At 39.0% G+C, this 22678-nt stretch overlaps 2 protein-coding genes across 15 annotated transcripts in view; both read right to left on the bottom strand.

Moving 5' to 3' along the window:
* The window catches only part of LOC101476133 (DNA (cytosine-5)-methyltransferase 3A), a 100904-nt gene extending 89264 nt beyond the window's left edge, over positions 1–11640 (bottom strand). For 3 of the 9 annotated variants that reach the window (XM_004550603.3, XM_004550605.3, XM_012919001.3), the window contains exons 1-2: positions 11446–11639; positions 4378–4600 (exon numbers count right to left, since the gene is read on the bottom strand). In XM_004550603.3, the coding sequence (XP_004550660.1) occupies positions 4378–4446 (69 nt within the window). In that variant the 5' untranslated portion in view covers positions 4447–4600; positions 11446–11639. Of the gene's footprint in view, positions 1–4377; positions 4601–11135; positions 11386–11445 lie in introns of those variants that run through there. The other 6 variants (XM_004550607.3, XM_076874056.1, XM_076874053.1 and 3 more) reach the window with 5 other exon arrangements.
* Positions 11641–20368: 8728 nt separating this feature from the next.
* The window catches only part of LOC101473609 (dystrobrevin beta), a 43531-nt gene continuing 41221 nt past the window's right edge, over positions 20369–22678 (bottom strand). For all 6 annotated transcript variants that reach the window (XM_014414561.4, XM_014414559.4, XM_014414564.4 and 3 more), the window contains one exon: positions 20369–22600. The gene's annotated coding sequence lies outside the window, so the exon portion shown is untranslated. The remainder of the gene's footprint in view (positions 22601–22678) is intronic.

Genomic DNA, 22678 nt, shown 5'->3' with positions numbered 1-22678 from the left:
ATGAAAACTAAGAATACTGGGCCCACATGGCCCAGGACCATGACAGTGAGATCCTCTGCCAGATGTACAACTAGGAAACGGAAGCTGCTCACTCGCTTCACTGCAGCGCCGTTGATGGTAATGTTGTTGTGTGCTTCTCTACTTCTCCAGAAGTGTACTATCAACTCGTTTGTTTTTGTGATGTTGAGAGTGAGACGGTTCTCTCGCCAACAGTGTGTCAGGGCGCTGACCTCCTCCCTGTAAGCCATTTCATCACCTTTGGTGATAAGACCCACCACTGTTGTGTTGTCTGCAAACTTCACAATGATGTTGGAGTTGCTAGTGGCCGTGCAGTCGTAGGTGTAGAGTGAGTACAGGAGAGGGCTCAGTACACACCCCTGTTGTGCACCAGTATTCATTATGACGGGGGATGAGGTGATGCTGCCCAGTCTGACCACTTTGCGTCTGTCAGACTAAAAGTTAAGAATCCAGCTGCAGAGAGAGGTACTCAATCCTAGGTCCTGCAGTTTCCTGTCCAGCTTCAAGGGAACGATGGTACTGAATGCTGAGCTGTAATGTACAAAAAACATTCTCACATACATGTCCCTTTTCTCCACCTGCGAGAGAGCAGTATGTAGTGTCAGGGCTATATCGTCATCAGTGGACCTGTTGTGGCGGTTTGCAAATTGTAGAGGGTCCAATGAGTTGGGTAGTGCAGAGCAGATGAAGTCCCCAACCAGCCTCTCAAAGCATTTGCTCACGATGGGGGTCAGCGCTTCGTACCTGCCACATTCTCCGAGGATTGTCAAATTGTTGTTCCGCTCTGTTCCTGAACTCACATTTGGCTGCTTTAATTGTCTTCCGGAGTTGGTAATTTGCGTGTTTGTAGTCACGGAGGCAAAAGCAGTGTTCTGTGCCGCCAGTGTGGTGCAAACAACACTGTTAATCCACGGTTTTTACCTTTTCCATGGAGTAAATAGGTAAAATACCGCATTCCTTTTTTTAAAGTGGTGCACAATGCGCAATGCATTACTTTTTTAAGTAACAACGCCACCACTGGCCCCAAACTCAAAAGAATCTGTGGGGAACCCTGTACTCCAGCCCAGCTTGTGAGACTTGGCTTCATCCTCTTTCTGAAATCGAAGACTTAGCTTTCTGAAGGACAATGGAGTGGTGCAGCTCCACATGGAGATAACCTTGAAGCTAAAAGGTTTTTGCTTTTTATAGCTTTTGCTTTTTATAGGTATGGTTGAGGAGCTTTTTGATTGCACCTCGTATATACCGTCAAAGAGAAACTGTCTGAATTTGTGTACTGTTATTACTAGTTCTGCATTCACAGCATACACCAGGAGAGATCAGGTAGGTGGCTAAAGGGATGTTTAAACCCACATCTAGAAGGTAATAAACACTCCACACTTGGTCAGAAACACAAATAACTTATTTTTAAACAAAATGCTGTGGAAATGAAATAAAACATTTTTTTTCACATGATTAGGATGTTACATATCGCTGTTACGCCCGGGGCACACCTTTTAACAGTCATCAAACTGTCTTTGTAAGCATATACGTATTGTAAATGCTGACAGGCACAGGCATTAGAGAAGAAAGATGATCTACTTTGTCAGAGCTCATCCTTAGCTCTGATTGGTGATTTCGGGAAAAGGAGCAGCACCTAAGAAATCTGTGGGCTCACAGGTTTGCTGGTGAAGTATTGAAAGCCTGTGATTGTATATTACCATGCAGAAAATTGTGGATGGCATGCAACCTATAAACATATGTTCAGCTTGCAAGAATGAATTTGCACAGCCGACTTTACATAAACTCCCAACTAGCACGATTTGTATGTGCATTTAATTGAATCATCCATTTCTTACTTTATCTTGCTGTTCTATCCTCTGCATGTTAGTAGCTCTTGTCAGTGGCGCCCTTCAGATGTGATTTTTTTACTATCTTAACTGTTTAATATACTTTGATATGCATTTTGGCTGCATCGTCTTACTAATGTGATGCAAATATATTTGAAGGGCAATAGCTGCTGTTAATAACAACAATGGATTTAAAGGTATTTAGCTGCGCTGCGCTTCATCTTCAACTTCAACTCTGTCAGCTAGACTAGTTAAATCATAGCCCGAAACATTGCCTGTTCACATCAGTATATCAACTTTAACTATCAAGTTTTTTAAATTTTATATGTTTTGCACTCATATCATTCTAGGATTTTAATCTCTCTTAATGTTGTTCTAGTTGTAAATTTCATGATGTAAGTTGACGTTGTTTTCTGTGTTTTGAAAAGAGAAATCAAATAAAATGTATTATCATTACTATGAAAGCTACAATATAATTTTGTGTTAGGGGACACATAAAAGACAAACAGTCAACACTTTGGGAATCTCTGCATTTCAGGTTTTGCAGTGACCACCAATTACATGAAATTAACCTTTCAACATTTTTCGGACATGTGACTCTTAAGGGTCAAATGGATAAGGCCCCAGTAGTACAAGACAGGAGACTGGTGACCAACCATTTGGCAACCACTTAGCAGTTGCTAAGTGAAACTGATTGCAAACTTATATACAGCGCCACACCAAAAACCTCCTTGTGAATGCTTTGCTCACTAGCAGACTGCCATCTGTTTGCATAAAGGGCAAATTTTCTGAAAACACTTGCTAGCTACTCTCTGAGCGATTCTGCCGGCACCTCTGGCTCCTGTCTTGTTCAATAGATTACAGTTGGCATGAGTCAGGTTCCCACACCTCTTTTATGTGTCTCCTTGCCATCACTTCCCCTCTGTCTTCAAACTGAGACTTCCTCCGATTTCTCTCTTGGCTTTGCTCGACTCTTTATGAGAGAGTTAGACCTCAGGAAGTTAGAAAGAACAGCTCTATAAGGGAAACTTTGTTTTGGTCTGATGCCATCATGTGAATGGGGAAGCTGGCAACTGAGGTGGGCCTTTTTATAACAACACGACTATAGAATAAACTACAAATTTCTCACAGATTGACGAGGGCCACCCTGGGCTGCAGTAAAACAAATGAATGGAGCCATTTTTCACCTGTCTCCTTACTTGTGTCCAAAATTTAAAAAAAAAAATTAAAGACCATTTGAAAGTCTAAACCCTGCACTCGTCTCGTTTACTGTACATGTGGTCAAACAACAGTGTGGAAAGTAGAAAGGCCTGTAGTGAATGTAAATAAAAAAAACACTACAAGTTTAGTTATTACAAACACACAGTCAGACTTGCCAGCTTCTCTGTGAGCGCTGGCTAAAAAAAGCTCTCAACCATGAGCTAAGAAGCCAAAGTAGTGGTGGTAATGACAGCTGTAGTAAAAGAGGTGGTGGCTGTAATAATATCTGTGGCAGCAAAAATAACAGTAGTAGTACTCCTTCAATATGTATAATAATAGAAGCAGTGATGATAAAAGTGACAGAAGCAGCAGGAGCTGAACTGTACAAGGGTTACAGCTGAGTTTGGGTACTTTACTTAAGTGTTTCCAATACATAATCATTTAGTTTTACAAAACTGTTTAAAGAGGTAAATATTGTACATTATACAGTAACACATAATTACTGTTGTCACTCCATACAAGACAATTAGTATAAAACTGATGTAATGTTTCATAATTTAAATAACTCAAGCCTTTATTAACGGGTTATTCATCAATATACTGCCTAATGGATTTATCACAGTACTTTGGACACTGTCGCAGTTTTTATGGCTTTTGGAGAGTGTTTCATAATTCATGTTTTAATGTGAAGGTACTTTCATTGTTTTGGCACACTCATGTCTCTTCTAAATGCAATATTTTTATTTTTACGTTTGTTGTACTTCTAGGACTCTTCCAGAAGTGTTAGGATATGCCGGCATTGTATTTGTACTTTTTGTAAATTTCTCTATAGTCAACAAGTGAGACAACTGCTTTTAAAAATATGTCAGATTTTCAAAATAAAACCCAGACTTAGCTATGTTTACCAGTTTGTAGTCAGTTTTTCGTCATGATGCTTTTTCTCTGAGGTTTTCAACTTTAAAGACCTTAGATAGTTGTTAAAAGTTATCAGGTTCATCCCAAACATGTCAGATGATCTCAATACAAGCTCTAGTTATTCCAGGAAGCTTTAAGGTATCAGATTTTAAAAATAAAAGCTTCTACACATGCATATATGTACAAATTTGAGTTAGCAATCAGGCTTAGATCTTTTCAGTTAATCTATTTAGCTACAATTTTTAACATTCTAGCTTTTGTAGCTCTTATTGTGATAACATTTTTATTGTGAATTCTTCTGACTACAATAATCTCGTAGTGAAAATTTCACACGGTGACAGACATAACTGCTACTCTGATTCAGTTAGACTGTTTCCGTAAATACAGTATTATTATTTATATTGAAGCTCCTGCTCACCACATCGTTAGAAGTGTCGTTCTCTGGCGTCTGGGGTGGTTCACCAGTAGCAGGACTGTTGGACGGCATGGCAGGGAACAGCTCGGTGAAACCAAGTTTAGAAAGTTAAAAAAACAGAGCAAATCAAAACATGGGAAATGCCCTCAGAAGCACCAGGTGCAGCTTCATTCAACCTGTCTCGGTCTGTCAGACAATAACGCGCTCCCTCAGACCTCCCCCTCTCCTGCGGGAAGAAAGACAAAACACACACAAACACACACAAACACACACACACATAAGTACACGTACAGCTGGAGCATATTTGTCAGGTCTGAGTAAGGAATCATGCTCAGCATGTGACTGACATCTTTCTTTTTCTTACTTTCTCAGCTGCACACACATTACAGGTAAACTACAGGTATGGCTCTGTGAACTGTGCTTGGCAGGTGGAAGCATAAAAGCAGCTTCTAAGCCCTGACATATTAACAGACATGCAGGTGTCTTCAGAGTAGCCTGCTGGAATCAGGGTAGCTGTCATCACTGCTGTCACAGAGTGATTGATGCAACCTGATGAAACTGTCCCATTTTATTAGACAAAGTGGCTGCATTCAGACTGCAGATAAGGCCAAATCAAAATCCTGACCACAAGCATGACAAAGATCTGTGTACTTGTGGTACCAATCACACTGTATCCAACAACTATCAATACAGAAGTATTTTTCAGTGATGTATCATGTTTTATTTAGTTTTGGTTCTTTTTCCTATATGTCCTACATTTTCTGCATTTTTGAGGCATGTTTGACAATAATTGTTTATATAATATTTTGGGGGGGTTATAATTGAAGAAAATATAAAACAACAAACAAGTAAGAAAAATTTCCATAAATATCCATAACAAGTTTTATTTGATCTTACATTTTTTTGCTTTGTCTAACAGTTTAAAACCCACAGATACTCATATTACAATGACATAAAGCAGACTCTATCATATATGGGAAGCATTCAATTTTGGCTTTTATTTGATAAACAATTAACCTTTTTCTAGGACATTGTGTCTCATTATTGAGCTCGAATGGTTGAGTGGAAGGCAGCAGTGAGAAAGGTGTTCAGTGGAGAGGCAACCATGTGTGACCTTGTAAGTACTCGAACTCATATTGGCTCTCATTTCATCACCCTCTCATCTCATCGTTGTCATTAACATTTTTTGTTATATGGAAGGTAATTAATGACGAAACCAAGTAGCAGGAACAAAGCAAAGTGAGCACAGGGACAGTTTTATAACCGCAGAAGATGTTTTTAAGATAAAATCCTGTTTTTTTTAATAAACATATGGCTTGAAATGTGAGCCCTAAAGGTTTTTTTACCAGCTGTTTTGGCAGATTGTAGGCACTTAGGTGTATTACAGGGGTATTTACGAACAATTATTGGAAAACACGCTGTAGCAGAATAACAAGCTATTGCGCGCATGTCTGTTCACAGTTTAAAATTGCATGTAAGGGATACAAACAGGAAAAAAAACAGATTTTAAGATAGCAAACAAAGAAAGCATTACAGCTCTATTGACGCAGCTCTTCTTGGGAGATTAAAACACTGATTGCGATCACATTTCAGTCCCTCTATGTTTCAGCAAAGGCATTATAAGAGAGAGTCCTGGCATTCAAAGAATACCTAACTGATATCTATGGGAGGAAGATGGAGGGAGAAGTATAACTAGGGGCAAAGTCAGCAAACTTTGTGTTTGTTTTTTTGTTTGTTTGATTTCTTTTTATCAGATTTGACTGGTGAGTATAGTTTCTGTGCCCCAGTGATTGTTGAAAATAAAGTTTATTATACCTCTTTTTAGTTTATGCGCCACATGCAGCACAATTTGATCTTAACTGACCTGGACTAATAAAACCGCTGCATAATTTAAGTATAAAGCAGTATTTTGAAAACATTCACCTAGGTCACTGCCAAGATTTTAAAAAGCTGAAACCTTACGCCGAGCTGAAAGAAACCCTTCACCCCAATCCCTTAAATTTTAGCAGAAAACTCAAATTAATTGATTGATTTGCAAAATAGATGACACAAAACTTGAGATACCTTGAAATAAACAAATTATATCTCAGCTTTTCCACATTCATTGAGTTTATGGTCATTCCATTTGCAAACAGATCATAGTGGAAAAACACAGAAACCTTCAAATGCATAGTCCTGCATGCTTGTATTCCTCTAAGTAAGCTTATTGCAATTGTTCAAAGTGCAGCAGAAACGAGTGAACATCCTACACCAGTTCAAATTACTCTGCCCTGGCAGCTTGTTTGTTTTAGGTGTGATTTATTTCCTTTAAAGCCTTTCATCACTCCATCACGTCCCATAACTGTTGTCCTTAGTGCACAGCCTTTGATCTTTAGGAAAAAATGCGCTGACGGTTTGCACCTTTCACTAAAAGAGGGGTCCTGCTTGTTACGTCTACTTTTAAATTGCTGTCTATTTTATCACTTATTTAGAAATAATCTTACAGATTTTCTTTTAACTCTGACAGTTTTAGGTATCCCCCATTTTATTCTCATAACTTTCAAATGTTTAGGTTATTTTTAATTTATTCTGATTTTTTTCCTATTATATCTTGAGGTTGCACTCAAGTCTTACATGGCCAATTTTAATTTAAAATGCAGGCTGTCTGAATTATTATAAGGGTTAGAGTTTGTGTGTGTGTAAACCTGGTTTAGATAAGAACTGTGCAAAAATATCTTTATTATTGAAACTTACTTAAAACCTCTAGATCGAGAAATGGCATTCATTTCTATCTATTTTCACCCTTTTCTAATAAACCCAACATCGGGAATGGAAATGCATGTTATCACAAAAATGAAGAACTATTGACTTGGATGCATCTTTGTCAGTCCTGGTTTAAATAACTAATCTAGTATTTGGAGGCACTTCATGGCTGCTGAGTGGCAAGATTTGCTTGTGGAAAGACGCTGGTTTTACCCTGCCCTAACATGAAATGCCTTAAAACCAAGCCAGACATGCCTGTGACAGACACTTAGACACTGAAAGAGAGCCTTATTAGGACTGACTCTTCCCATCAGATGTCAGAATATGTCCTAGCATCTGCTTGCTAATCTTGTTTTTATGGCAATATTGTTAAGTATACTAAGACTAACACAAGTTATGTAAGAAATGCAAAAATCTATGCTCAAACGGTGACCATTATTCAGTGTTATGACCTCTTAATGCAAAAGTACTCTAACAATGCTTTTTTTAATAGCTTTAGGGCTATGTCAGGTGTTTCCAAAGCAGATGAAATTTTCATCATTCTATTAACTACTAATGGTTCTATTAACCATTTTTAGGATCTTTTTTATATCTTAACTTTCTCCTTACAAGAGGAACTTTAACTGGGTGTACAGATATTGGTCAAACCAGACTATATTTTAAAAGAGTCATATGCTCGTGAGGCAGATGCTTGTCAGATCATAGAAAAAATAACTCTGCTTCATTCTCCTTCAGTGCACTCAGCTATAACTTACAAAATCAACAATTGTTTTCATTTAATATGAAATAAAAACAGCAACGGAGACCATAAACTCATGGGGAAAGTGTTTAGTGGTGTTAATTTTCCCATAGACTTCAATACATCTGGGTGGCTTTTTGCTCCAAGTCATTAAAAGAATGCAAATTTAAAACACTTCCACACTGGCTTCACTTTTGAAACCGGGGATAAACCAGTCTTGAGATCTGTCCTCAGACAGACCAGTTCTTGGGGAGTTGCAAGCTTAAATAAGTGACTTCAGTTTAGTTTTATTCTCTATTTTTCAGGAACTGTTCACAAGAGAAAAGCTTTCCTGTTACAGATTTAGCTACCCGCGGGCAGGTACACACAAGATTAAATAAGCTATAAAATACAAATATATGGCGAGTAATAAAATCAGATATGCATGCAAAGCCTAAACTTCCTACATCTCTACTCTGACCCACAAAGCACAAAGGTACGGCTTGACTAATATAAACACATGAGCACAGGGAAACTGTTCATGTTGAGGGTCTCCGATGGGCAGAGGAATGCCATCATGTTGCAGGAAGAAGAGACCGAAAACAGATCAAACTTCATCAAAGCGAAAGCGTCCACATCACGAGGTTGGTTGCTAATATGTCAGTCTATGATTTGGACTACTTGTTATGAAAGCATCCTGATCCTAAGGGTTAATCTCCACAATGAAATCCAAGTCACATTAGTTTGGTAGAAGCTTTAATTTCTAAAAATTGTTCAGGTAACAAGTGACATGGAAATCATAATAAAGTGGCCAGGTTTCTTTTGTTTGTTTTTCAGCTCCTCTGAAGAAAAAAGGAGGGAAGGACTGAAACTGCGGTTTTGGAGTGTCCACATATAACACTAATTAAATCAGTACTGACTCTTGGTTTAATAAACCTCAATCACAGATTAAATCAGTGGCTAAAGGGATAAGCTGATCTTTGGGGATTACACCATACAGGATGGCCTCTGTTTCAGATAAACACCCCTGGATTAGTGTGCTAGGTGCGAAGTCTGTTGTTTCTGTGCTTTTGTGAGTGTGATTTGTTCAGACAGGTGTCAGAAACTCATCCCAAAAAGGAGCTTCAAAATGTGGTGTTGTAGACTTCAGCAGTGATCTGGATTCGAGCGCAGTGTGAGCGCAGCCAGTGTGTCTGGCTTTACTCAGGATGCATTGTACAGTATGTCACTCCTCATGCTCAGGCCTTACATCACCTACTGTAAAGACAACAGGCGGTGGGCCAGGGTTACCAGCAGAAACACAGAGTGGAAACTTTGCAGAAATGGTTGTACAGTATCCACCCCGCCATTCCCGGGGGCACCCTGCACAAACTCCAGGCTGCAAGCCAACTAACTCTTCCAAGTCCTAAGTATTTAGGTCACACACACACCTCACCCTCCTATAGCAAGTCAATATACACTGATTTAAATTGTTCCAGTCTTCATGTCAGCAGTGGTTTAAATTAGCCCCTAGTCAAAGGCCCAAGCAGAAGCCTGCATTGGTGGGAGGAGAAATGGTTGCGCAGAGAAAAAGCTTCAGAGGAAGGTTAAGGTAATGAGAATAAGGCAGCGACAAGACAGGAACATAAGTGACAAGTGATTAGTTTTCACAATAAAAGCATTACATCCTATTAAAAAGATAAATTGCCTTGTTTGTTTGCAAATGTTTTTATCCTGTTATTATTGTTGTTTTACAAATCAAGGCAAAACGATACTTTTCTTTTAAGTGATGAAAACACTGACCAATTCTTTTTTTCTAAATTGGGTTTACAATTATGCACATTTCCCAAACTGTAGCACTTAGTTATCTGTACTCACAGAACTTTTTCACAGATTTTGCAAATACACAGGTCATCTGAGGACAAAATACTCACAACACACCTCACCCTCTGGTGTAACATTTGACCATATGCAAAAACTAAGGTACTACAACCATGTTTATAGTTAAAAGAACACAAGGTGGGAAACATATTATTAATATCTTGTGTGTTCTTAAAGTTGTCAGATTGAGATATTTACATTATCAAACGTATATGTTGTTGGAGAAAGATGTCCAGTTAGATCGTGCATAGAATTTTGTAAAAGAAATTGCATTTAAACGTATTATTAATATCCATATCATTCCCCAATCTCTATTTCTCAACTAATAAATTATATATAATTAACTAGTTGAGTGTTTTAGCCAAATTTTGCAAAGATATGAAATGAAATTTCTAAAATAATTACCATCACATTCAACATATAAACAAACAGATCTTAAATTATTTCAGCAGTATTGGGATAAGAGGCCTTTCTGGATTCAAGCAGTAAGGGATATGTTATTTAAAACACACCCATGAAATGCTTTGATGTTAATGAAAACAGAGATCGACAGACAAAGATAACAGAAGTAGATTTTCAGATTTATAACAAATTAATTTATATTTATTTATATTTACTTTCTCATTTATGTATTATTTTTCTTTTCAAAGGGAATTGTATTTCTAAACATTGCCCACTTGTAAAATTATCTAATGTGGAACTTTATTTAGAAAAATGGCCACTTAAATCACCTCTTTCTTGTTCCTTTAGTTTTCTTTTATGTCAAAATTGTGTAAAATTCAGTTATTCAAACTATTAAAATAAAAGATTTTATGTTTTTCAATCTTTTGTGACATTTTTTAAGATGGTATAATTTGGGGGTTTCATGGACAACGTGTTTTTCTTAGTTTCCTGACATTTTACAAGCCCAAATATAACCAGCACATTCAAAATATAATAAAATACTGCAGATATCTTTGTAGCAAAATAAATTCCGTCAGATAAATTTTAAAGATTATAATAATGTCATATTGTGATTAAGTACCGTTAAGTAGTCAAACAAACGCCTTTGTGTCGACTTTTATTTTAAACGCCCCATCCGGAAGTGTGGTTATTGCTGCTGCTACCTTGACAACGTGCAGTATATAACAATTAATATTGTGAGCGACCTCACGTGGCCTTTACCGGACGGCCTCTTATAACCGGTGTATAATCCCGGCTGGGGTGTTTGCGGGGCGGGCAGCTGGTGAGAGGCACGTGTCTGAGTGTGTAGCGACGATAAGCTTTACTGGGTCAGGTAAAAAACACACACGGGGGCGCGTCTCAGACCGAATGCACCCGTTAACCCCGACATGCGCGCCCCCGCCTGCTTGTTCACGCGCCTAGACTCCGGCTCCGCGCGCTGATGTGTCTGTCTGCATCTGGTGAACGAAGAGGACGGTGCGCTCCGGTTTAACGTTACCTGCTGGTGGCTGCGGGGGGCAGAAGCCTGGCGGAGGGAGCAGGGCTTGTACCCTCCGCCGGACATCGGTTAATAAGCATCCGTTATATAACGGCTGTCCGGTGGCGGTGATTTTCCTCCCACTGTACAAAAGAAGTCCCCAAGTTCACTCGCCCCGTGTACCGCTCCGTCTTCACGCGCACATCATCTGCTAAAACGGAACCGACGATTTGGCTCCGGAGCGCGCGACGACTTTAGGAGGTGAATATTAGCTAACTTAACGGCTGTAACGGGCGCCGCTGTGCGTTCAAAATGTAACGTTTATATTTACCGTGTCGTCCGTCCCTCAGGCACCCGGACCCTCACGGTCGTCGCTCTCTCTCCTCTCGTTCACTCTCGATCTCTCTCTCTCACACCCACTCGCACTCAAACTCTCTCTCTCTCTCTCTCCTCGCGTTCAAACGGGTCTTCTCTCTCCGTTGCTGCGCGCTCCCGTCGGCGTTCTCTCACACACACACAACTCAATCTCTCTCTCTCTCCCCCCTCCCGCTGACTTTCTCGAACTGCAGAGGCTGCGGAAGCAAGCCATTTCAGCCAAATATCGCGAGTTTTCTAACACGTCTGGTTAAGAAATGGCGTAAAAAAACGCCGTTTGATTATTCAAAACGCCGAAATGGCTTGCCATAAAAACATATAGGAGACAGGTGTGTAGAAAATGAGCTTCAGTTGGTGTGTAGAAAATGAGCTTCAGTTCAGAGCTGCCTCGGGAGCCCGCTTTAACCCGTGCAGTTATTTACAGTGTTTTAAGATTCAGCTGGCTGGATGAATTTAAAATAAAATCTTCTTTATTTAACTCAGAAGTGGGTAAATTCCTGTATTACAGAGGGGGGAAATTAAAGAAACTAGTTTAATTATTTCCAGTAGACAAGCTAAAAAAAAATTATGACTAAAGTTAAATATTATCCAACAGACTGGAGCTCAACTAAAGAGGAAAAAGTCCAATAAAAAATCAATAAAGTGCAATATAATAGCCTAATATAAAACAGTGAGCTGAAATAAATTGAACAATTTATATTAATAATTAAAGGTCAAAATAAAATGCAGTTAAATACTGTAAAAAGGTGATACAATACAGGAGGAAACTTAATAAGTATGAATTTTAATAAAATGCATATTTCTATATACACAGGAGGAAACATGGGATAAAATTTCTGTTATAAAAGTGTTTTAACACAGAAGGAATAACATGTAGAAGATGAGCCTGGTTTCAAAGTGCGAGTAAAAAGGAAGAATCAACATAAGGCAAAGATGGTTCTTTCTGTAGCTCTACATCATAGACATCAAAATTGGTGCATTTTTGCTACGATGTTTATAGAAGCAGTCTTGGCTTTAAAATGCAATTTGTGCCTGTCCGTGAAAAATACTCACAACAATAAAGGCATCACAATTACAGAAACTAATAACAAGAATGTGTAGTCACACTATCTGCTGTGTGCAAGTGACACTACTGTATCATACTACATCGTATCACCTGGGTTTGTTTAACAGATTTATAATACCTGGTATAAAAGGTTAAGGTTAATGTTACTTTATTTATACCCATAGGTAAATTTGCTATATTTTTATAATGCTTTGTCCTGCATCTTTAAACTAGAAACCTCCGTCCTAAGGAAAGAAGCTGAAATTCACCCCGTAGAGGATGGGAACCATTTTTAAGCATTGATAAAGCCATCTGTTGTACCTATTTAGAGTACAGGGAGGCTAAACGGGACTGTGACTCACCTGTCATACGACTGGACCATCTCACTATCTGATTCAGTGAGTTTTTTTCTGTGACAAAGGTCTGACCGAACCATGCCACCAAACAAAAAGATAAAACAGACTCAATAAAAGAACGTTAAAACAAAGTTACACATTTCTGGTCAATCAGGAAATGAGCAAGTTTCCTGAGGCAGAAAAGATGCTGATGACCCTGTTTACAGACCGATTTGCAATTCTCATCCAAGTTCAGTTTTTCATTGATTATGGTCCCAAGATATTTATATGATTGCTCTATTTTCTGACCTTTAATAAAAGTGACTCCGTGCCCGTTTTGTTGTTTACTACAATCACTAACCAAATATTTTGTTTTAGATATGTTCAATTGGAGATAAGACTCCTCACACCACTGAACAAAGTCATCAATCAGTGGACCGTGGCTAGTTTCACCCTCTTTCAGTAAGCTGACAATAGCATAGTCATCTGCATATTTAATAATGACCCTGTTTTCATATCTGCTCTGACACGTGCTTGTGTAGAGAATGAGTAATAAGGGCAATAAGACACACCCTTGAGGAGAACACTGGGTCAGACAGAATCCCATTTATTCTCACTCTTTGTGACCTGTCAGTTAAAAAATTTAAAATTCAGCCCACCAGGTTTTTCCTGATTTCAAACTGTTCTAAAAGTATTTTAATTAAAATATGGGGCTGTATTGTATTAAAAGAAAAAGAAAAATCGATGCAAAAGTCCCTTTACTCTCTACATGTTTAAGAATCAGATTTAATTAAGTCAAAAGCGAATCTTCCACTCCTCTGTTGGGCCTATATGCAAATTACATTGGATCCAGCTGTTGTTCAGTCTCTTCCATAATCACACTTCTGATGGTTTTTTCAAAGACGTTTATCACAGCTCAGGCAACAGGCAACAGGCCTGAAGTCGTTTAGAACTTCTGGACGACTAGATTTAGAGACAGGAACCACGACAGTTTCTTCCCAAAGAGAGGGAACGTGTTGTATTTGCAAGGATTCATTAAAAATAACCTGAAATGTAGGACTGAGTTCTTTAGCGTAAGATTTAATTAGGTAATGCGTAAAAATATGAATTTGCAGTTTTTTCACTATCATTTTTATAGTGGATGCATGGGATACACTCTGTATCCACTGCACACTATTCATTATACACGTGGGTCCACTTTTCTAGCATTTACATGTTTTTTTTGTACTGTTTAAGAGCTGTGTGTCCTCCCTGGCACAATTCCAATGGGATTTTTCTTTATTTTTATTAAATTGATTTTATGTTGATTTAATATTTCCTTATTTTTCTTTTTTCCCCTGTTCATTTACTGCTGTACTCTTATAGTATTACCCACCAACCATTTTTATTAAGCTGGATTGACGCTAATGTAATCTAACAGAATGGCTAGAGGGTAAAAAATGTCTGAAAATGTGTGTTTTGAGCAATGATTTAAGTTATTATGGGTTTGAGGGATTTTTTTTAGAGGTCTGCAGCATCAGATCCCCTGAAGTCTGCAGCCAGGAGAGGACAAAAAACACACAAGGACTGAAGATTTCGGGAGGGGGAGCAGAGATTAAGGAGGTCAAAGAGATGCTGTGGGGCAGGAACGTGAAGGGACTTGTAGTTTTGGAGGGAGGCAGTGTAGAAGGGGTTACTTCTGCTTGAGGACTTGTGTTACGGTACTTCATGTAAAAACAAAGCTATGTGCAGAAAAATCTAAAAAAAAAAATGCTTATTTCTTACCTCTCTAATCACCTCATGATGCTTCTGATCCCCTTTGTGATTTGGGAGAACTATATTGGAGAAAAAATGTTGTTTTCTTGGGTGAGACGGCTTCACAGTGAGCTGCTGTACCTTTCTCTTGGCTGCCTATCTTCACCTGCAGCACCCACACCGACTTGTTTCTTGTTTGGCATGTTACTTTCTTCTGGTGTCACTGCTTTCTCAACAGGTGAAGTTCAGCCTGATGCAACACGTTGAAACCTGCTCGCTCATGTGCTCTGCAAATGGAGAAAAAGTTTGGAATTAGCGGGAAGAATTCCTGCTCTGACAGGTGGTCTAATTTTTGTCCTATTTACAAAATAACAGCTGGATTGGACTGAGGAGCGTGTGAAAGGATTCCCTTAGAAATGATAATCTCAGCGCTCTCACCTCAACATTTTCAGTTTGCCCCAGCTGTTAAAAATATCAGCCTACTCCAAAAGAATCACAAGATTTGATTAAGTAAATATTATATTCTACATTCGTTTTGCAGGTTTTATCATGAACCTAAAGTGATTTGTGACCTTCTTGTCCTTGCATTTTGCTGCTGGACAAAATAAAAGCTTTCCTGTACTCCTGATGAAGGTTGTTGTGTCTGCATGCAGCCCTTGCAGGCATTCGTTTATGCATACCTCTCTTAAGGTCCTGCCACAGCATTTCAATCACATTGAGGTCTGGACTTTGTCTGGGCTACTGCAACACCTTGATTCTTTTCTTTTTCAGCCATTCTGTTGCAGATTAGCTGCTGTGCTTGCGTTCATTGTCCTGTTGCATGACTCACTTGGGACCAAACCTTAGCTGCTGCACAGATGACCAAATCTGTGATTTATCGAGAACAATTTTACTTGAATTTGTTCGTACTTTAGGAACTAATATAAGTCTCTCTGGCCATGTGTACGAATAAATGACAGGTCTTTAAAGAAATAGGCCGACTATAATACTGCTAATAATAATAACAATAATAACTAAATCAAATGTAATTCTTTTTAATATTGGCTTTTAGTCATGATTTAGAGTTTTCCAAACTACAGTAAGCCACAAACACTCCTAATTATAATAGAATGCATTTAAAGAAAATAACATACTAAATAGAAAAGCATAGGCTTTAAACTACACTACTTAATCTTCCAATTATCGAGGGCTGGGTCGCAGGGCAGCAGCTTAAGCAGAGCAGCCCAGACCTGGCTCTCCCCAGCCAGCTTCTCCAGCTTATCTGGGGGAACACCTTGACATTCCCAGGCTAGCAGATAGATACAATCTCTCCCAGCAGGACATGTCTGGTATGATTGTAGATTTAATCTCAGCCCCTCCTGAATGACTGAACTCTTCTTTCATTAAAAAAGACTTTTATCATTCCTTGATGCCACTTACAGTATCATCATGGAGGTTGACAGATCACATGGTTCTGGCCTCCACTAGTTTTCTTGTAATCTGTTAATCCGTCTCAAACCTTTGTTTTCACAGTCTGTGTCTCCTGTAATTTTAGAGTTTTTATTTATGTGGTCATTTATTAAATGGTCGTCACTCCCGTGAAAACACTTTGCTTTGGAAAGCTGTGCCTCTTCTGGCTTCTCCTTGGAACGCTGAACTCTTCTTTTTCTTGCATTTCACCACTTTCTCTGCTTCACCTGGAGGTAATCCTTATATAGAGAGGGGATGGGGCAGTATGCAGCGAGTACGCAAATTGTATGACTGCACAAGACTGTTGGTTCAGAATGATTCTGATTTACTAACTTATGTGTGACAGCGAGGGAAAAAATAGGTCAGCATGCACATTTCATAAATCTTTGAGTGCAAAGTCATTTTTTGTGCAGGGCAAAAATGTTTCCACAGAATTATTAGTAAATGAGGCCCATTGTTCCAGGAGTCCTGCTGTTTGTTCAGAGGCAACTTTGCAAACTTCTCCTGGCAACCCTTTTTCTAATTGTACTGTCAAGATCTTTAACATTGAACATGCTATCTCAGGCCTATAGAGTCTGAGACGTAGCTCTTTGGGGTTTTTTGCAGTTTCTCTGAGGGTAGCTGTGAATTTGCTGGGACATCCACATCCTGGGAGGATTGTGGAGTTAACACAAACCTGACTGGACCAGAAAACAGTTCAAATGTCAGCCTTTAGAGACGTGCAGAGGATCAATTAATCAAGAGAGTTTGATTAGCAGCACCTGGTAGCTATTTACCCTCTTAAAGGAAGAGGGGGTACTTAGTTTGTCATGGGTCTTCAGATTGTTTTGTGAAAAGCTTTTGTTTTCACGTCATTGTAACTGAGGGGTGTTTCAGACTCACCATATCCAGCTCTAACTCTAAACTTATCAAAAACAACATTTTGAATTTTAGTCTTAAGGGTAAATCCAAATCCTGAAGCTGGTTTGACATAAGAGGGGCCTGATAGCTGAAAGCTCTGCTTTGAGAAACTCTAGTAACCACCAGTCTGCAGCCTGACAGTGAAGTGCTCTATTAGGACAATAGGAAGGCTTGAACATGTGATGGGGTTTGATTTATCAGGACTTTATATGTGAGAAAAAGGATATCTGATGCCTGTCAGCACTCTTGCCTCATCATTTTGGATCAGCTGAAGGTATTTCAGGGTTTGTTTGTTTGTTTGTTTGTTGTTTTTTTTAGAACAACCTGATAAAGTGGATAACAAAACTCCAGTTTAGAAATAACACAGCAGCGTCATTTTCTCTGAATAAAAGAAGCAATATTAGATCACCAGCCCAAGATAATGAAGCTGTTAACACAACTGATACTGGGAAGTTTTACTTTTTTGTCTAACCTTTTTGTTGTGATCTCAGGTGTTTATTAATGGAGCTACAAGCGAAAGCACGATAAACAATTTATTCCGAATGTTTTACATCCCTGTCCACTGAGAATCTTTAACTTCTAAAAAGGTGTTTTCGATCCACTTATAAATAAAACTGCACAATATCAAATGAAAATGTTCAGTTTTTGACCTGATTATGCTGTAGATTATATTTTAAATTGACACAATTTCAACTTTTGCAAAAATGTCAAAATGCAATATTCATCACATCTGAAATCAAAGCATAAATTCATGTTTTAAAAACTAAATTGGAATAAACAAATATTTTCATCATCTTCACACTAAACTGTTTTTTTTATTCAGTCCATATGCTGTCATAAAAAAGCAACAGGGAGACCTCTGATAGCTAAACTACAGAGCATTTTTATCCGTATATAATGTGTTCAAATAAGCAAATATTTGATTGTTTTTCCCTGATAAGTGACCTACATATTTAGTAAGCTCATTCATTGATAAACTGTCAGATGCAGGAGACTTTTATTTTATTATAAACATGAAAAGAAATTGATTTTGATTCCCGACAGGACTTTAATCCCAGTTTGACCTCTGGGAAGAAGAGGCTAAACTGATCTTTATACCACACAGGGTCACAACAGCTCTGGGTGTCTGTGAGTGTATGAGGCGGTGTACTACTGGATGGGGGGGGGTTATTTATAGCAGTCAGTGAGGTCACCAACAACAGACAGTCTCAATGAGCTGTATTCAGTCTATAGTTTAAACCCCCCCTGCATACGCTCCACAGAGTCATGACCTCTGAGGGAAGCTCCTGGGAAAAGTGTGAGCTGCTGATCGTTACTGATGAGGACACTAAATCAGGGAGAGCTTAAACATAAAAGCAGTGGGTGTACTTACAGAACCTTGTGTGTGTGTGTGTGTGTGTGTGTGTGTGTGTGTGTGTGTGTGTGTGTGTGTGTGTGTGTGTGTGATCCTTTTGGAGGAAATGTTGGACTCTTTTGGTCAGACTGCAGCTCTTATTGTGCTGCCCTCACATTCGTGTCATTCTTTAAATGGCTGACGTTTGAGAGCCAAAGTAGTAAGAGAGTAACTTTTACTCAGCTTTGACTCAATTTAAATATTAATTAACTTTTATTACAGACGTCTACTCCATTACATTTCACAGGGAAGCGTCTGGATGTTTTGCCTCTTTGGGTATTCAAATTTGGCATCAAAATGTCAAAATTAAGCAAGAATAGAGACAAATTGCTAGATTATTTAAATGCGTGCACATGTTAGGTTGATATTTAATTGTTCTGTTAATCCTGTGAAGCCTGAACCATGAAATAATTGCCAAAAAACTCTTTTTTTTTTGGTAGGGGTAGTGTTTGTTGACAGTCCAAATGGCCCAGGGGAAGAAGCTGTTAGTGAGTCTGGAGGTGTGGGACCTGATTGACCTGAGGCGACAACCAGAGGGCAGCAGGTCAAACAGGTGGTGGGCGAGGTGGGAAGGGTCACCTGTGATGGCCCTGGTTTTCATGAGACAGGAGGAGCTGGCGATGGCCTCCAGCGGTGGCAGAGGGCAACCAGTGATTTCTCAGGCAGTGTTAATTACCCTCTGCGCAGCCTTCCTGTTCTCAAGAGAGGAAGGTGTACGATTTCTCATTTTCCTATAAATGTAAATGGAAGCTAGTTTGATTTTAGATCTAATCTGGGGTTATTGCCTGATAAATGTTGACACATAAACCAGTCCAGTAACAGGATAAATATGGCACTCTTTAAAGCCCCTTTAATAAGAGTTCCTTCTACTTGCAACACATTTACTTCAGTAAGACTCCAAATACTGGGCTTGTTTAACAGAATATTTTAATGTTATCAGCATCTAAAGCATCTGAAGAGGTTGATGCTCCAACAACACTTGTAGTGTAAAGAACAGCTTTATTACTTTCAGCCTGTGGCCTTCATAGTATTCAGTTAAATGTAAAGGTTTTTTTCAGGGAGCTAAAGGAGCTTTTATTTTTATAGCAACAGCATAATGCAGCAAGAGTCAGATTAACATAGTTTTAGAGTAAATATTTTACATGCTTCAGCATCCCCACAGGGCTGTGTATCGCAACTGTTTGTAAAGTACAAATGACTCTTTTATAGGTTTTTTGGTTTTTGTATTTGTACACTATGTTTTTTATTTATTCATTTTTCTCATTTAATTCTAATTCACGTTTTTTTGACACTTGTGCTGCTGTGATGTCTGCATTTCCCCAATATGGCATTAATAAAGTCTGCTTAATTTACACCTAGTTTTCTAACCCACCTCCACCTAAACGTCTCTTTCTAATTCTATATCTGACTTGATATCGATTATTATTGATGTCTGCTGGTCTCCTCATCCAACGCATGCACAAAATATATTAAAATACTATATTAAAGAATTTTTGCAGTGCTTCTGGATAAACCAAAGATCGGAATATTCTTCTCCATTTTATTTTGCCCTGAAATCCTAAATTGGTGTGTATATTTTTTTAGGTTACTGGGTCATCTAGTCTAAAATAGATGATGCCTTTGTTTTCCTAATGACCCAGAACTTCATGTGAATGATTAAAAACACTCTTCTCCATACACCTCACTTCTCAGGTTTCTCTGGCCTATAGTTTATTTTTCTGGTGGTTCTCAGTGAGTTGCTGCAATATCCACAGGATTTAGAAAAGCTGTAAACCAGATGAGGGAAGTCAAGGAATTTTACAAATGGATCACTTTCCAAGAATACAGCGGACTGCGGTCTCCAGCTTGTTTTACAGTTTTATTACATTAGATATGTTTGTTTGGCCAAACTGCACTGCATAGAAGACCAGAAGGGGAATCGAGGGCTGAGATCATGGAAGAGGTAATTATATATACACTTTGGAGCCTTGCTCGTCCTCCAGAGATCAAGACCAGCGCACACAGAGACCAAAGAAACTCCTAGTTTGATGTTAAATACTATTTATTGCAGATCAAACACAGATGCACACTTATCACTCACACCATCAGCTCCAGCAGGCGCAGAGCTGAAGGTGTTTACAGCTTCATGTCAGGACGCGCCTGACCTGTCGCACTCAATTTCTCTCACTCACTTACTTACTTTCTCACACACACATACACGCAACGAAACGTGAGCTCATGTATTTATTAACTCACTCACACAGTCAGTCAATCATTTGGCAGACTCGAAAAGTGATAATCCCAGTCGCAGTAAGTCAGTCAAACAACCTGGAGGGCTGATGAAAGGGAGGGAAACCGATCTGAAAACGTACAAAACAGTAAAGAGAGCAAACCAACAACCTGTACAGGTGTTTAAAAACATGCTGCGGATAAAATAAAATCTCTTTGGATTTGAATACAGACATAATTTTTGGGGTTGATGGGCGGAGAAGTTCGACTCCTGCAAATCCCCTGCATTTTGGAGGAAGCTCTAAAAGGCAGTAAAAAGTAGCAAAGGATTGGATTGTTTTGAATATTTTAAATAAATCCCTTCTGATGTCTTTGGTTTGAAGTAAAGTTAAAGTAAAAACAGTTTCCTGTGTGGTTCAGTCAGAGCATATATGTCTTCTCAAACTTTCTGACTTAAATCAAAGCACTTATAACCCTTCATAAGAGGCAGACTTCATCTTGATGATGTGAAAGTATTCAGATTTTCACACGGAAAAGCAAAAAGCTACAGAAAAGTCCAGCAAAACTGCTCAAAACTGTTGATATGATGTTTAACTGTTCATTTGGTGGGTGTAAGTATTTCCAACTTTGCTACTCTTTAGTAAAATTGACCCTGTTGAAGTTACACACACTGCAGTACCAGGATACACAGGGAGGCCTGAACACCCTGAGCTGTTATCATTACCGGCAGGTTTCACATACAGACTGTATAGAAAGATGGACAACATGCAGCAGTCTCTGAGGGATTTGATTTGTGATCAAGATCAGGCAGCAAATCAGTTCAGAGACACGGAAGCGGTTCTTAAGCCTTGTGTTTTTTTGCATTTGAGCCATCTTCATCTTCATTTTTTTGGAGCTAGAAGTCACCATATTCAGATGAGATGGTGCACTGTATCCACAGACTGTACGGGGGCAATTTAAAGACTCATACCTGCTATTTAGAATACTAGAACTTCACTTGCTAAAGCTGGAGCACAGGTTTCTTTGCACAGGCTTTTAGCACAGTTAACAGCACAGCAAGCAAGGTTATCAGTGCATAAAAATGCCCCCAATAACACCAAACTGAAAGGCTCAATATAGTTCAAGTAGGTGCTTTATTGAAATGGTACCCCATGTACAGCTGTCTTAAATGGGTATGGTTGCTATAGAGAATAAAAGAGGCTGTAAACATGCTTATTTCTGCTGTGAAGTTGGAACTTTTCAGCCATCTAGACAGAGCAGAGAGAGCAGCCGCAAATAATGCTGAACTAGAAAGCCATAAGCTGAAGATTTTCCACTTTTCCACAATATTTTCTAGATTTTGTACAATGGAAGAAAGTTGTGACACGATGCCCATCTTCTACATACAGCCTGTGTTTTTAGACACCAGGACTTTAACTCTCCACTCTGCCGGACTTGACGCAGCAGTAGACATCCCATTAAAGCTTATCGTCTCAGCAGGACCCGACGACACTCGTACACACAAAAACAATCAAACCGGAAGAATAAATGGCAAAAACCTCAACAAATTAAAGCAATAAATACTAAGCACACAGTGCCAAATCTTAAAACTTTACAGCTCGCCTCTAGTCTTTGACTTCTCCTCTTCCTCCACCTCATATGTTACATGCTTTATCTCCTTCCTCATCCTGAAGCCTTCATGCTCTTTACACCTTTACAAACATCTTTCTTCTCACTTACTCGAACCTTACTCGTGGCTTAAAAAAGAAAAAAAAAAGAAAAATGCTGAGCGCACACACATGCTACAGTACAGATCAGTAGGTTTCAGATTCCTCATTTAGCTATGCGTGATCAAATCAAAAATAATCAAAACAAAAGTAAAATCACAGTGAACAGACGCACACAGAATCACATCTATACATCAGTAGTGACCCAGCGGCCGTTTGGTGTCCAGCATCGTGATTGGTTGATTGGGAAGAGGAGCTCTTCCCCTCCCCGTCCGCTAAAAACGAATATCTGAAGATGTACTCAGTCAGTCTTCTTTGGCCGTGATGAAACATGACTCCACCTGAGGGACAGGCCAACCAATGAAAAGTTACCGAGGCATGTAGGAACGGTAAAGCGCTGACACACGTTATCACTTTAT

Source organism: Maylandia zebra, linkage group LG15 (genome assembly GCF_041146795.1).
Source record: "Maylandia zebra isolate NMK-2024a linkage group LG15, Mzebra_GT3a, whole genome shotgun sequence".
Lineage (NCBI taxonomy): Eukaryota > Metazoa > Chordata > Actinopteri > Cichliformes > Cichlidae > Maylandia > Maylandia zebra.
Note: the sequence above shows the minus strand (reverse complement) of the source record. Positions and strands in the feature narration are given on the sequence as shown.